This window comes from Anolis sagrei, chromosome 2 (genome assembly GCF_037176765.1).
Source record: "Anolis sagrei isolate rAnoSag1 chromosome 2, rAnoSag1.mat, whole genome shotgun sequence".
In the NCBI taxonomy this organism is placed as follows: Eukaryota; Metazoa; Chordata; class Lepidosauria; order Squamata; family Dactyloidae; genus Anolis; species Anolis sagrei.
Genome location: NC_090022.1, coordinates 114,285,361 through 114,302,387, shown reverse-complemented (window position 1 = coordinate 114,302,387; position 17,027 = coordinate 114,285,361). Strand labels below are relative to the sequence as shown.

Genomic DNA, 17,027 nt, shown 5'->3' with positions numbered 1-17,027 from the left:
ATGGAGGTACATTTCAACAATATTTGGGAAATCTCATGTTCCTCATCCAAACAGTATCCTATGATAATAGAGCTTTTTTTTTCACCCAGTGGCAACCACCCAGTATATCTGTAGGAAGTATTATTGAAAAATTTGGAGAGTAAATAGTACATTTTTCCTAAAGGAAGCTAGATTTAAAAACCAAAAAAACCAAAAACACTTGTTATTACCTATAGAAACATTGCATGGTATATACCACAGCCATATTCTCACAAAGCTCCATAGAAAATAAGGCAATAATTCATAAATTCCAACATTGTAAAAAGGAATCACTACAATTGTAATTATTGCCTTGTTTTACTTCTTGGTATAAGTAGTGCAGAACATTAATACAGCCCATATTCTCTGCCCTTTCCCACAAGCAGCCAAAGATTAAAAAAACATTTTCAGGACTGATAATGAAGCTGGAAAGTGTGCCTGTGGACTCTTTACAGGAGACTCCTCAATGACTGTGTTGGTAGAAAATGAATGAATGCCTGCAATAGGTCCAGTTTTAAAGCCTATCAGTGGATCATTCTTTTTGTTTTGATAGCCAGTAGGGGCTTCACTGGAGCAAAAAGGAAGTCTGTGGAGGCAGTCTGTAGCTTGTGACCAGTCTTAAATGTTTTAGAAGCTATTCCTTTGGCTTTTTCAGGCTGTGAAATCTCATTCCTTTGATTCTATTTCTGAGCATTTTCCCTCTCCTTGCCATTGATAAGCTCCATGCCACACTAATCTTTCCTGTTGGTGCAGAATGGCTCTTACTCCTCTTCTTCTTGCTGCTTTTGTGTTTGCCTCCACAGCTCTTTACTTTGTTAACTACACTGGCAAACTGGATATCCACATGGGCCAGATCATATGGATAATCCAACTGTTAAGAATTTCAGCTGAGTGGGAAGATTTTCTTCCAAAGCACCTTCAACGGCAGGTGCACCAGGCTGTGCTACATGGAGGCTTCCTGCCATATGTCTGAGCAAGGGACCTTACTAAAAAGACAGTGTCGTAGAAGGTGTAGGACATCTGCCTTTTAAATCTGTGCAGGGGTGAGGCAATGTGTGCATAAGGGGAGGGGTGGATCAAAAATTGTTGAACTGCAGTTCTCATCAGGCCTTGCTGGTATAACCTGTGGGGCAGCATGATGGGATTCATAGTCCAATATCAATATCTGGAAAGCCACACAGATTGGGATCATGATGGCATGCACTTCATGCAGCTGGCAGATTTGGAAGTAGACATTCAGCCGGCTGGCTTCCGGTTAGATTTGCGTGGGTGTTCTGTTCTCCAACCCTAGTTTAGGTGGGATGAAAATTCAAAGAGGGGGAAAGGTATGATGTGGCAAAGATCCAACATTTAAGTAGCTGAAATGGGAAGCTGTCAAAGTTATTATACAAACTGCAGCTGGGAGAGTTGAGTCGTCTGCTTATAAACTCCATTCCTGTTTGTAAACGGGAGTTTTGAGAAAAGAACTGGAGAAGCCAGTCCACTATCAAGACCCTTGTTTGTAATAACCTCTTCTTTGCATGTTAAAAACAGCTGTTGCTGCTGCAGTTAATGCTTAAGACTAGGTTCTATGAACTGTGCATTAGAAGACTACGCTTTATACACCCATATAAAGACAAAAATTTTCAAACAGATCCTTGCCTCTCAACCTGAGCTGAGAAGCTGGAGGATCGCTGGTGAATTTGTAGGCAGCTTCATTATTAGAGATTAAAAATAGCATTGTAATAAAGGAAAATTCCCCCCTCCAAAAATATTGGACCTGCCTTTAGATATGTAGAAGCCTTGACAAACACAGGCTGACATCAATTGCATCCTAAATCCCACCTAATCATTTTAGGGATTGCTTGTAGGGATAGATAATGAATTGCCAGATTTGGTGCAAATGTATGATTGCAGAGTTCATGGGATCTTTCTTAACACTCCATTTGCATATGAAAGAATATTGTAGAACATGTTCCAAACAGCGTGACTGCTAAAAAGACAATTTCTTTTAGGTAACACTTGCATTTATCACCTTGCCTCTTGATTTGGGTTTCATTACTGATTCAGGAATTCACCTGAATCATCTGATCTGTTCTTTTGCCAGCATGTGCTTTTTTTCCTCATTCTTCATACTCTTTATCCTTGCTCATGAGGTACCTTTGTTGCCTTAACCTTATTGCAGAAGGAAAATGCCTTTCACTTCATGGGTGCTGCAGGTGGGTGCAACGTGGATTCTGCCGGAACACAGTTTTGTGCATTCTCATTTCATTCTCCTGAAATGGATGCATCGGTTCGTTGGTATTTATGGGAAGTGGCTGAGGTGACTAATGGATCCACTTGTGTACCATTGCAGTAGGTCTGGGCTGATATTGATACCTTATTCCTTGGCTTCAATAGATTCCTGCTCTGGCAACGACCAGCGTTCTCCAGTCTGCTGTGCATCGGTGAAAGAGTGTTGCCATTGAGGGGCAGATAATGCATGGCTGATCTCCTATGTTACCAATGGCTTTTACTAGCAAAACTACCCCAAACTAGAGCAGAAGACATACTTACAACTGGATCTCTCCTTGCCACTTACTAAAGATACTTGCAGGAACATGGACAGAATCCAGCAGCTGCAACTACAAGAGGCTTTGGCCAGAAACCCGATAACCTTATCTGAACTCTTGCAACAGGGCTGGAAAAGGAAGAGACGGTTTACAGCATTAACCGCCTGTTATTTAATAGCCATTTCAGTTCTCCCTCCACAGGCGGCAGCCTTTACCCTCTTTTTATTGTTCTACTGTAACTGTAAATCTTTTACTTCGTTTAAAAAAGTTTTGTATTCATTTTGCTAAGATTACTGGCTTAAATCTGTAAAGAATTCAGTCTCGCTTTTGTCTGATTTGAAACCTACATAGAAATGTGAACAATCCTGAAACCTACAGCAAAACAAAAGACTTGAAATTTCTTGTAAACCTAAGTCAGGGAGGGAATGTGTAAATTGAATTGGAACAGTCAGCTTTTATTTTTCACTATTACTTTTGTATGGTCCTGTTCTACAGAAGAGAAGGAGAAAGGGTGTTCTCAAAGGTTGCTTTAAAAAAACAACAGAGCCAATCCTTATTTTGCATTTGGCTGTCTTGTTCTTCCAGGTTTTTTTCCCCTTTAAATCAAATATTCATGTAATTCAAAAACATTCTTAGAATGTTTGTTATTCCTTAGAGACGTCAAAGAAAGAGCAGGAGGTATTTTGATGAGACCCCAATAGAGGTGGTAGACTTTCATAAGAGTCTGAAGAACAAAAATCAAAGCTCTACATTTTAGCTTCAAAACCATCTATTCAGGAAAGTTATTGAATGTACAATATCTGCTCTGCTTTGTTTGTGGTTCATATGAGGGATAGGATCCACAGTCTCTGTTCAGTTTTTTAGTACAGATGTTGTTGAAATCTGCTCCCACTGCAGTGTGAGTAGTGTTTTAGTAGGTTGTGCTTCTCTTGAATATGCAGAGAATTGCAAGTGCTTACAGCCTGCTGTATTATGCCAAGGCTTGGAATTATAAACGAAATGTTCCTGCTGCAAGATCCCAAGACTTGAGAACATTCAAGTTTGTTGAATTCTTTAATATTAAAGTGTGCAAGTCTGGAACAGCTGGCCTTCAGCTGAAGATACATTTATATAATGGCCAAAACACTTACCTTAGCAAATGAGTGTGCCAGCTATAGATATGGAAGAATCTTTGTTTTCCTGAGCAATATATTTATCCCTTTGTAACCTGGGAAAGTGGAAGGCATGTGAGTCTAAACAAATACCACTCAAGGTAACATCAGTCCCATTTTGGGAGTGAAATGCAATACATAGATAAGTTGCATTGATGCTTTGAATCAAGAAGCATGAGATTCTTGCCTCCTTGGAAACTTGGTGGCTAATTTAACTCTGTGATTTTCATTTTCTGTATATTTGCAAGCATTTTTTATTGTTCCAAAGCTTTGCCACTTTTTTAGTTTTGTGAATTTGGAAATACGATCACTCTTGGTTTTTTGTTTGTTTTTTTTAAACTACTTTAGGACATTAACCAAGTGCTTATTTAAATTCAAGGTCTGATTTCTTGCAACCGATGATTGGGAGAGTGCAATGGGAATATTTTAAATGTTGGTCCATGAAGAATTTTGAATAATTGTATCACTTGGTTGCTATAGATGTTGGTTCTTCGGGCATGTGCACTTCCATTTTGTACAGTTCTACACTTCAGTGTGCTTTCTTTGTAAATAATTGTGGTCAATGATGTAATGTTAGAGACTTACAAAGGCAGCCTCTTCTCTCTATATATCTGGAACATTCAATAGCTGTACTATACTTTAAAAAGTTGACTGATGCAAATTTCTCAACTTGTACTTGGTTGTGGGCAGTCTTTGCCCTTCCATTATAGTTAAATCCTACCATCACCTACTGAAAATATAGTTAGAATGTCTCTATAAACCTGTGTACTGGTAACAGATATCTCAGAACACCTCATTTGTATTACCACTGTATTTGTGTACTTTAATAACTGTAAATAAATTCATAAGGACTTCTAACCTTTAGTGCAGTATCCATATTTGCATGTCGAATTAATTCTCTACATATAAAACAGATCCACCAGATGTTTAAGATAAAACAATATGTAAATGATGGGGTGTCTTGGAGCTCAGTTCTTCAGAGTCTTTTTCTGTTCCCATATTTTTGTGTTCATGTGTATTTAAAAATCATTATTGTAGCTGTGAGTAGTTGCAACCCTGCGATGAAAACTCTTTAATCGGAAACTGTGACCAGAGATTAGTCTAGTCATCATGAGGCCTTACAGTTGTTAAGCATATCCTTGGCATAACCTTAATCTCCATGATCCACGCTTTGGTGAAAAGCCTGCTTCCTAGAGTGGATAAGCAAGACAAAAATGTAAACCTTGCATATTCAGGGTGGTTATATATCAATTATTAGTTTAAATTAGTTACATATACTATAAGGGGTATTTGTTTAGATAGGTTACGTTCCACATTTACTCATTGGCCTTTCAAAGTAGGATAACTAGGGACGCATCAGCAGGCTGATCAGTAGATGTCACATATGTACCAGACATATGAACTGAGTGAATGAAACATTTATAAATTACTGAAGTACATGCTAAAATGTGTTTCCTCTCCTAATTAAAGTTGGAAGCACAGTAAAGTAGGAAAAGGTGAACTATGAAGAGGAATTGTGTCCCCTGTGTTGGTCTGCATACCACTGCTTTGGGTATATTACCTCCAGGAAGGTTTGCTCTGCTGCCTGGAAGAAGTTAATTCTCTTCACATATAGGAGCAAAGAGTCCTGGGCACATCAGTGACAGAATAACTTTCTATGTGGCACTGTCAGACTGAAATGAAAAATTCTGAGCTGTGAAATATGTAGAGTTGCAACAGATTTTTGATTTATTGACTTCACAACTGTTCTTTGAAGTCTTTCCTATCTTGTGGGTGAGAGTGGGGGTGGTAAAAATACCTATAGGAAATTTTCCTGAATGTCAGAAGAATTTTGTCCAAGGTCTGAAGAGTTATTGCCTACCAAACACTACAGTCATTACGGAATTTCCATATGACTTGCCATGAAATTCATTTACTACCCAGTTTTTCCCAGTTTTCCTCATAACATAAAGCAAAAAATACAGAGTTTTTAATATAGTTTGCTATGACTTGGAGAGGGCTACGTGGTGCAATCTTGCCCTGTTTGCCTCCTTTGTCCCCCAGGCACAAAAGAAGTGCAAGTTGCGGCTTAAGGCCTTGCTCTATGAGCAAGCCTTCCTTCCCCCACATTCCCAAAGAAGCAATTGGCATCCGAGACTCAGCCTTCCCTAGGGGATCACGTGACAGGAGAGGGTCCCTTACCTTCAACCAGGAGCTCGTCGCCAACCCTGGCCAGGCCTTCCAAGACAAAGAGGCCCAAAGTTTCCCATCCCCCGCCAGTCGGGCTTGAAAAGGGAACTGAGCAGGGCAAATGGGTGAACCGGCACAAATCAGGGAATTCAGCACTTCAGGCCTGTCATTACTTCTGATGCCACCATTGATGAGACAGCTGCAGCTGCCACGCGTGAGCGCAAGCCTCAGACAGTACTCGCAAAGCTGCTCTGCCTCCTGGTGCCCCCACCAGTCCCAAAGGTCCTATCACTCGGATTCGAGGAACTGTTCACCGGAGACATGTTGATGGTCCTCCCGTTCACTGAGTTGGTCCCGTGGCACTTCTTACTACTGAAGATCACCCCATCTGAGCAATGGGTACTGGTGTCGATCTCTCGACTATAGGGAAGAGCACTATGGGCGTCTTTATTTTATCCACGATCATCGGGATTATTGGCACAGCTCCCCACGAGGACATTATTACTACTTCGACCCCTGAGCTGGCCAACCAGGGGCCTCGCCAGGGGTGACCCTCTGCCTTATCCGCCCCTCCTACGAAATTGCCAACTTACCCAGTCCTCAGCTCCGGCGTCAGCCACCCCCCTCCCCCCACTTCCTCCTTTTCCACCAGCAGATGAATCCAACAAGGGCTTTGACTCCTGCAGTGCTCCCGATGTTGCAGAGGTTTAGAACAAACCCAAGCTACCATCTGTTGGTGAGTTCTTCAATTTTTCAGCTCTGATGGCGTGACTAGCTTGCCTACATCAAAAGCACTTCCATCCATTGAAGACACATTTTTTCCTTCAGAACAACAGCATACCCCAGAACGTATGGTGTTATCTCTGCTACCTTATTTCCTTCAATTAACCAAGTTAATTAAAGGAGAGCAGTGCTTTTTTTCCCAGTGGCATGATGACTACCATCCAAGGTTAGTAGCTTGCTAGTTTACCATATAGAAAAAGGAATTGTTGCTTCCTGTAACCATGTTTGAGTGATCAACTGTGAAATTTGCACATCCCCACCCATCCTCCCCGCTGTTGTCATGCCTCGATTCTTCAAGCTGCTTCTTTGTGGTGGAGGAACTGAGACTGTAGCCCCTCCCACTGGCTATATAACTCCTTAGGAAGTGTGGAGAGAGCTTCCGCCAAAATGTATCCTGAAGCTTTCTAGAAGATTCTGAACTGGCTGCACAGGAGCAGGAAATACCATATGTGCAAATTTCACAGATGACCACTCGAAGAAACACGGTTACAGATAAGCAACCATTCCTTTCTCCCCTTCCCCTATGAAGAGTGTCTTGTTACAGCCATGCATAAACAGCATAGCCAGTTGTGGCAGTTCAACATTTGAAGGTCACAGCTTAACCACTTCTGTCAAAGTTGGACACTTTGGCTAATATAAAAGGGTTGCACTTTGGAAGCGGGGGGGGGGGGGGTTCCTTTTCCCTCTCCTGGATTCTTCCTCTGCTCTTTCACCCATTTTGCCTTCTGACTCGGCTGTCACACATGTGCTTCATATGCCTCCTTTCCCCAATGCCTCACCTTGGTGCTGACTTATCTCCCCATGAAGGCACTAGCTATGAGGGTTTATTCCCCCTTGAAATCTTTGTGTAGAAAAGGAGAGAAATTGCTTTACAAGTTCCCAAATAATTGTTTTAAAATTAATTTCTTTATGGATAATTGTAAGCAGATGTTTGATTTGTTTTCCTATGTTAAATGCTTGGGTTTGCATAAACATTTCTCAGGCAAAAAAGGATTGTGCCCTATTAAGGTACTGTAAACAAATCGCCACTCTACCAAGTAACCATCTTCCAGCATTGTGTTACTTGAAAATAAATAACCACCAACATTTGAAAACGAGTCTAGAAAATCTCAGACACAGCTACAACCTCTCTGAGTTGAATTCTGCCTTGGACATGGACAAGACAAGAGACAGTTAAGAGACTGGCTATTTCGGAGTGATTTGAGAAGGGCTCTGCAATCGAAGAGGAACTCAGAATTCTTGCCATGGTTCCCCGTTGTGGAAAACCGAACATTTTAGAGCCAGATATCTGATTAAACTTAAGCCATCCACCTTAAGAACTGCCTTCACTCAACTGTGATTCCAAGTAATGCCCACCACAGTGTTAGATGGTTGTTACCATAACGTGCCATGGGAAAACAGACTGCATCTCTAGCCAATGTCAGGTGGGAAACATTGTGCACTACATGTTAAACTGCCCTTTGTATAGTGACCTGAGAAAAAGATATTTAAAACTCCTGCTGATAAAAGAAAATGGCAACTCTTTTGGAGATACGGTTCAGTTTTCGTTGAACCGCTCAAATGCTTGCGTGACATAAAGTGACCCTCTGCTTTATTGGCAAAAAAGATCAGAAAGAGAGCTAGATAAAATTGCCATCAGCTGCTATGGAGACTCATAGGGCTAATTTGACACCCCCCCCCCCCCATGTATATGTAACTATTGATAATTCACATTGTTTTGCTCTTTTTGTGTGAGCATGATGATGGGCTTTGTTATCTTTCGCTTCCTGTATACTTTGAGGGCACCATTCTGTACACCCTGTACCTGTACCTTTTTGTCATGGCCTTGGGCTCATGCAATAAACTATTGGATTGACTGAGTCAAAAAGGTTTAAAGAGTGCTGCTGTAGGGCACGAAAATAAAGCCATTGTTACATGCTCTTGTGTATTTTGTGCCTTTTTGAGCATGAAGGCCACTGGTTTCAAGGTTCCCCTTACTATGGAGAAGAGCCAACCTGCAACAACCAAGGAAAAGTAATAAGCATCCAGTGCCAGCAGTGGATTCCCCCAGTAAATGTGGAGAAGTCACAAGCTCTCTGCTCCTTTTTAAAATAGTATATTTTGTCCTGTTATTCCAAAGAGCTCATAGTCACATGAATCAAATGTATCCTATTTTATCCTCGCAATAATTCTGGTTAACACAGAAAAAGAGGCTCAAAACTCAGTTTCTGAAGCACACCAAGTAATCTAACCCCAAATCTTCCTTGCTCAAGTCTGATCATGAATTTACCATATCAAAGCAATATTGAAGCCCACCTTGAAGATAAATAAAAAATTATTCACCTGAAAATGTTTCCTCACTGCTTTGGGGTGGCAGAGGAAATGATTAAAGAATCTTTGTTTCTTTATAGTGCTTATCTTTCTAGGTGGGATGCGAAGCAGTGGACTTTCCTCCTTGTTGCTCCACTTGATTTCTAGATTGAGTGTATTTGAGAAAGGAAAAGCAATTGATTCTTCCTCCGCCAGTATGCTCATTTGCCTTTGTGTAATATCTTGTCTTAGCAGGTAAGTGCTAAAATACAAAGTTGCTATATATTTGTTGTTGTTCATTCGTTCAGTCGTCTCCGACTCTTCGTGACCTCATGGACCAGCCCACGCCAGAGCTCCCTGTCGGCCGTTACCACCCCCAGCTCCCTCAAGGTCAGTCCAGTCACTTCAAGGATGCCATCCATCCATCTTGCCCTTGGTCGGCCCCTCTTCCTTTTGCCTTCCACTTTCCCCAGCATAATTGTCTTCTCTAGGCTATATATTAGTTATCTTGAATTAATTTGTGAATTTGAATGAAGCATTTTGTACCAGTCTTTAGTGGACCAGTTCTACAGGTTACGTTTACCAGGGTGCAGCTTAGAACTCCATGAAAAATAAAGGTGCCCCATCCCATTATATATGTATAAAAGCTAATGAAACTTGTAATTGATTCTCTCTTCAACACTCATGGTGGAAGAGTGTCATCTGGCACTGGATCAGGTTATAAAGTACAAGACAGGTACATACCTCAACTTTCTAGTGCTTTGTTGTTTCTGTCTAGTGTCTGCCACCTGGCACAACTTATTCCTTCTGTCACTGATAGAATCATAGATTTGAAAGGGACCTGTGGCCATCATGTCCAACCACCTCCTCAATGCAAGATACCTAGCTAGAGCATCCCCAGCAGGTAGCTTATCCAGCCTCTTTCTGAAGACACCCATAGAAGGCGACCCCACCACCTCTAGGCCATTGGCTCCATTGTCAAATTATTCACACAGTCAAGACATTGCATCTAATGTTCCATCTATCTACTCAAACTTGAAACAATTAAAGTTAGCCCTACCCTCTGGTGCAGCAAAGCACAAACCTCTCTGTGACTACTTTTTTGGTATTTCAATAGTGCAAACATATCACTTTTCAGTATTTTCTTCATTAGACTAAATGTACCCAAATCCTTTAACCTTTCTGCATATGTCTTGTGTTTTCTTATCATCCCTGTCGCCCTTCTCTGAACCAGGTGCTGGAGTTTCAACTTGACCCCTACAAAGTTCACTCAGCTATTAGCGAATGACTCAGAGGAAGCCCTACTGTTACTTTGCCAAAAAAAGTCTCATTCTGGCAAGTAATGTGTTAGATTTTTGGGTAAAAGTCCCAAACATAGGGCATTGTTTTCTTGGCTGCTACTTGCTTTTGGAATCCAACATCTCCCAGGGATGTGGTGGTGGTGGGATTGGGGAAAAATACTTGTAATTTGATGGCTGAATTTTGAAGATTGTATGTTTCTATATATATGTGTGTGTGCATATGTAATAAAAACATTTTTTTAAAAAAGCTCCCAGGGAGTTACAGAGTTTCTACATCTGGTTTAAAGGTAAGTCCTTCAAAATATACTTGGCTATGGAGGAAAACCCTTCTTCATTGCTCAACTTCAAAGTTAATATTGCTTTAAGTTTATTGTCTGTCTTTTGTTGATTTTGGTTGCACGGAATCTATCACCATCTGCACTCTTTCATTTAATTCACACTCATTCAATATTCAATGGCCATGCAGCAAAGCTTGTCTGTTATTTTATCCTAATAGTACTCCACCATATAGTCCATATAGTCAGATGCTCAAAATAAACAAAAATAAAAATCTAGCTGAAATTCAATTCTAGGATACAGTAATCCTGCAGTTCTTAATTCTACAACAAAAAACTACACATATATTTAAAATAAATTGATTTGCCACTGCATGTGCTTGACAGTTAAAAAATATGGACATTATCCTAACATTTCTTACAAGAAGTGGCCACTTAAAATGCATAGAAGTGTATGTTTCTGTGTAAGTTGACTCATCTAAATGTCTCAAAAACGGGTGAGAAACATTGCATTGCATTGACTGCAGTCGCTATCAACCCTTGCCAACATGGTCATCAAGGAGTGAGAATGGAGTTGCAGTCCAGCAACATCAGAAGAAGAGCAAACACTCCCCATCTTTTGGCAAAGAAATGGCTTACTGTAAGAGTAGGTGGCCTATAGCCCACCACTGGTTGGATTGATCAAAGATTTTGAATTAAAACAAACAGCTTTTCAGTAACTCCAGCTCTGTTGTGGTAATATGCGATGCTACATGGCATTTTTTCTGGGCTTCTGTGCTACTAAGTTTCTGAGTGAATATTCAAACTGATTTTTCCAATGCCACATACAACATTCCCATTCAAATACATTCTGGGGTCTCAGTACAAAAAACATGTTGATAAATCAAAAACATGCTAGAGCCTGTCAAAGTAGTTTTTCCAATATGATCATACTCTAGAGCAGTGGTTCTCAACCTGTGGGCCCCCAGGTGTTTTGGCCTACAACTCCCAGAAATATCAGCCAGTTTACCAGCTGTTAAGATTTCTGGGAGTTGAAGGCCAAAACATCAAAGGAATTATTTTTATACTAAAATAAGATTGTTGGAAACTGGTATTTCTATAATATCAAGAGATAATCCAGATAAGGCACAGGAGAGCTACAGTCCAAATGTGGTTTTTATATTAATTGCTGCTAGAAGTTTCAACTTTGGAGGGAGATAGGACTACCTCTTCCCCACCTTGCTTCCCTTCTCCATTTTAAATCCTTCCACAAAAGCTATGATTTGCCCTGCAAAAGGTAACTTGTACTGCAGTTGCTTTGTGTACCTTCACAGAAACACTGCATGTTTTGCACCATAGCTTTTGGATTTTAAAATCTTGTGCAAAATACAGGTCTGATAAAAAATAAGTCAATGACTCATCTCCAAAATCAAATGAAAGGAGCAGAAGAACCTAATTTCTGTGCTGTATCTCTTGAGGCTACAATATTGACAACAGAATAAATAACTTTATTTACTATATTTGCAACAGTTCACTAAAAAAGCATAAATCCAAATTACATTGACATTGACATATTATTACATTAAAGTGCAGTTACATGAAAGCAGGGACAAAGGTGACCTCACTTGTCTTCAACCTATTAACAAGCACGCACTCGTATGCAGCAATATGTTGACTCACATACAGACTCACTCACACAATGACAATTGGTATTGACAAATTCTGCCCCTAATACCTGTTGCACACAAGAGCTTTGTTCTCCTAAAAACCCTCCACCATGATTGCCTTACAGTTGCGCCCTGCAGAGTTACTTGCACTCTGAGAAGAAAGAAGGCAAACCTTGTGATTTCTTTTTCATATGGTAGATAGGTGAAGGGGCTCATTTATTAAACAGCAAAAAGAGTTGCATAGACTCTGGGTAGAATAGCACAAACGGTAAGTTTACAAATGGGACCCAACAAAATATATTAGTATGAAATATCTTGGTTCTTGGGTGCTGGTTAAAATCCGTTGCATTATATCAGTATATTTGGTTCAACTTTACCCATTCATGCTCTGAATGGAGAAATATATATATATATATATATATATATATATATAAATTTTAAAAGATGGCAAAAATAATGGGAATGTGTGTTTGTTTGTTGCCTGTTCTTGAAAATCCTGGTGCCTGACTCCAGCAATCTCTATGTGAGACTATCAATATAACTTTCCCTATACAGATGGCATTTCCACTTCATTTTAGGAGGGAAGGCTGTTCCTTCACACATATGGCTTGGCACGATCTTTTGAATTGACTGAGAACCTTAATCTATGCAAAAAGATATAGACATTTGAGTACGTACAGGGCTCCGTATCTTTAGGCTGCTGCAGCTCATTTCATTTGTGAACACATACACCTTGTATTGAAGTGTCTCCTGTGCACACACACATATTTACACACATACTTTATATAAAAACAGAAGGGAACAAGAGAGATCATCAAATATAAAATAGTTAACCATCATTTGGCAGTATGCAAGTTATAGCAGATACCTAATCAAAGCCAGTGCTGAAACTTGCAAGTATTCAACCACAATAAGAGGTAAGATTTCTTTACTCCTTCGGAGTTAGCAAAGGAACTGTGAAAACATTAACAATTGCCATTTAATGCATAGATTTTTCAAATATCATTTCTCATACAGAGGTTTTGGCTCAAGCGAAGGAACTCAAATGCTGGATTCAGTCAATAATATGATGTCTTGTTATAAATGTGAGCAAACATGTAAAGACTCTTCTGTGTTCAGAGGAAATCAGATAAACTGAAATGCTATCCATGTCCTGTCTCACTTGGTGCAATTATCTCCTTAAATCAACCCCACCCTCCCTGTCTGTCAATTATTTCTTCAATAGTCTTTCCCATCACCTAGTTAAATTTCTATTCCCAAGAAATTACAACTGGTAGAATCTTTAGAATGCTGGAGATAAAGGGAAATGGTTTTGCCTAATTTAGATGTATTTTAAATAGAACAGCCTCACTCACCTTCTGACAAACAGTTTTTGAAATAGAGAGAGTGGGAACATTTAATGGTAGTGCCTTTTCTTCCTCCCATACACCATAATAGTAAAAGCAGTTTGTTCTCCAGGACCAGAGGTTAATTGCATCCTGAGATATATTAATCCAGAGCATTACTTTTATTGGAGCCATGTCATTTCTCCCTAGTGCCTAATTCAGAAGCACATATACAGCCCTTTTAAGCTCTGCAGTGAACCCACAGAAGTCAGCATCATGGGACAGACATTGTCTATCTACCTAAAAGCAAGGCAAACAATAGACATGGCCTGAATTACATAGAAGGTCTGACAGAAAATACACAACCTTTTATGTGCTATCAGTACACTGAATTTTCAAATAAATTCCTTTCAATTAATTCAACCAAACAAAAATATTTATCAACAATTGTGACCCCCATCTTTAAATATACTTTAATTTAAATAACTTGGGCGTGGTTACTCAACATTCAATTGTTAGTAGACCAAATATTAATTGAACTGCTAAAGAATGAATGAATGAAATGCCTTCATAGAAGAACCAGTTGACAGATCTATCAGTTGATCCCACTTTTGTAAAACTGTTTTGCAGACACTACTGGCAAAAATGCCCTTGCCAATCTTTTCCAAGGCAGCCTGATCTTTACTTACCATTTCTGAATTACTGTTCCGGGTCAACAGATGGTCATCTCATTTTGCTATTCAGGTCAATAAATCACTAGTTATATGGTAGATTCGCTCACATTTGGCTCTGTATCTTAGTACCCCCCCCCCCCAAAAAAAGCCAACCTGTACTCCAATCCAAGCTTGCCTTAATGTCTGTGATGTAGTTTTTAACTTTGATTTGTTTATATAACCCTACTACCAAAATGTGGGACAGTGGAGATTCATGCCAAAGACATTATTACTTTGGTTAGATGTCCTGGTAAAAATTTAGCACAATTTTCTTAGCACTTTCTACTTTATGTCTTAACATCTGCAGCTGAACATGAAGGACAACTACCCAGGAAATAAGAACTTCGTATATGGATCCAATAAAGAGAAACTAATATTAGCTCCATTTATCATGACAGAAATCCAGAGGCTGGCTTTGAAACCACTGGGAATTAGCTTCCTAAGTGACACACACAGGGATACAGGAGTGGGACAATCTAAGGCCCCTCAGATGTTAGTAAAATATTACTAGAGCCTAGAGGTTCTCTTCAGTCATTGTTCTTGGAGGGTCAGGCTGACAGGAGCTGGGAGTCAAACAACATCTGGAGGGTTGTACAGCCTATCAATCCCTTCTAGAGACGATGGTACAAAAGTGGGAGAGAAGATTAAGCCCTGCTCAAGCATTCCCACCTATGATTTGGGTCTGTGCAACATGGGTACAGTATACCAGTGGACTGCCAAGTAACTCATCTTGCACACCTGCTGTTCCTCTTTGGCAGTTATTTGGTAAATTCCCATCTGAAAACAGATGGGGTCTGGCATGTGCCTCAGAACTCAGAAGAGTTTTTTGGACTGTTGCTTCCAGTGACATGCATACTGGTTATGGCCAATTATTTGGGAAATTCTGGTAGTTGTAGTCTAAACACCAAAATGTTCAAGTTCTGGAATAACTCGAGCCAAAATTACATGTAAACTTTATAGTCTTGTTTATGTAGGTAGGTGTTACTCATACAGGGTCTAAAAACTTTACCAAATCCTAGCTTTTCCTTCCACAGTAACTGTAATTGTGTACAAATGCTTAGAATCCCCAGCCCACCTTTAAAATGCTCTTTGTTCAGGCCTGCATTTACCATGGTGACAAAATAACAACACACAGGAGTTGAAATGAGACTCTCATGACTGCTTCAACCACTGACAAGTCTAGAGTTTCTTTCCAAATGTGGGAAACAGTCGAAATGATTTTTAGCAAACATCACATATCCCAATTAAACCTTTTTCTCCACTAAATCCAACATACTCCCAGATGTTGTCTTTTGCCATTTGATGGCCTCAAAATCACTTTTGCAGCTTTTGTGACTCTGAGAAAGCAGGAAGACAACAGTATCCTGCCTCTTCTCTAGTCTCATTTTGAAGAAGAATTAAGGATAGCAGGAGGCAAAACTGCCTTCTTCATCCTTTGCATCTTCCATTAAGTCTATCTCACGGCATGAAAGAGCTGACAGTTCCATTAATGATTCATCATGGTTAAAAAATAGGGGCAGTACACCATTTTGTCAAAACGTATTAGCACCTTTTTCATAAAAGATTTTTAATTCTGACTGCACAGGTCTTTATGTGCTACTTCGCCTCTGGTTTAATCTAGAACTCGTATATCAGAGGCATGCTTCCTCTGAAAAGAAAGCCATGGAAACCATGAAAGTAAGACACATTTTGAAGGGGCTATATTTCAAGCAGAGGGTCAGTAAGGTGTGGAAAGGAATTTGCATTCTTGCTTGCTGCCTTCTTAGAACGACAAAGAAGTTTCAGTTTGTTTTTACATAATTTGGGAGCAGCCATCGTAAAGTGTCCCAGGAAGCAACACAATGCCTTTCTTGGTATTAGTATATTATTTCTAGTAAAAAGGACAATGAAAACAAACAAAAAATGAATAGCATAAAAATACACTGACAAACCAAAAGCTGTTGAAAAATTGTACATGTTATCAAAATTGGATTAGGGCTGAATCAAATGATCTACACGCATTTGGGAAAGGAGAGGTACTGAAATCTTTCTGAAGATGACCAAGTCCCTGAGATTTCTCCTTACTAAGCCAACCCTACTTAAAGCAGACACAAACATGGAAGATACATTGAAGTGTACCACATACACACACACACAACCAGACAATTATTTCACCTGTGTTAAAGGGGAAGTTTATATATAATTCCTCTCAAGTTAAAATGTTTTAATCCACGTGAACATTTTCTGGTGATGCATAGCGGGACTTCTACATGTGTTTAGAAGGCCATTTGTTTAGCTTGCAAAAGTAGTTACACCCAAGCGATTTAATTTGAAGATCAGTCCATTTTACACCAGGGAGAAAAGGTTTCCTAATAAGCCAGCTTCCAACGAGTGATTTCATGAGCTGGTTGGCCTCCAGTGCCCAAACAAGATGGCCCAGCCCTAGACTAGTCCTACTTATGAAATAAATAACAGTGTTGAAATTATCTCAATCTCTTTCTAAACATTTTGACATTCATTCTTGTCACACTCACACACATGTTTCTGGGTTAGTTACAACTTCCCCATTTTTTTCATTTTTCAGAAAGTGTTCCACTTCAATAGAGTCCACCTTCGTGTCTCCAGGTTGTTTGTTTAACTCCTCTCGTTCTGCTGCATCTTCTTTTACATGTGTTTCCACTGGTCTTTTGATACAGCAGGCATTTCCTACAGCCAGCACCACGGCTGAAGTGACAACTTCAGTGCCAGCGATAATAAAAACAAACATATATTTGTGGGTCCAATCCAAGAGTTTGCCTGGAAAAGAAAATGGATATCTTCAACAGCATATTCAATCAAACACAGTTC

At 39.8% G+C, this 17,027-nt stretch overlaps 2 protein-coding genes across 6 annotated transcripts in view; one reads left to right on the top strand and one right to left on the bottom strand.

The window, feature by feature from the left end:
* Positions 1–4,558, top strand: part of CSNK1D (casein kinase 1 delta) — a 35,683-nt gene extending 31,125 nt beyond the window's left edge. For both annotated transcript variants that reach the window (XM_060764823.2, XM_060764824.2), the window contains one exon: positions 2,398–4,558. In XM_060764823.2, the coding sequence (XP_060620806.1) occupies positions 2,398–2,448 (51 nt within the window). In that variant the 3' untranslated portion in view covers positions 2,449–4,558. The remainder of the gene's footprint in view (positions 1–2,397) is intronic.
* A 7,425-nt stretch (positions 4,559–11,983) lies between these two features.
* SLC16A3 (solute carrier family 16 member 3) overlaps positions 11,984–17,027 on the bottom strand; it is a 42,196-nt gene continuing 37,152 nt past the window's right edge. For all 4 annotated transcript variants that reach the window (XM_060764826.2, XM_060764827.2, XM_060764828.2 and 1 more), the window contains exon 5: positions 11,984–16,976. In XM_060764826.2, the coding sequence (XP_060620809.2) occupies positions 16,711–16,976 (266 nt within the window). In that variant the 3' untranslated portion in view covers positions 11,984–16,710. The remainder of the gene's footprint in view (positions 16,977–17,027) is intronic.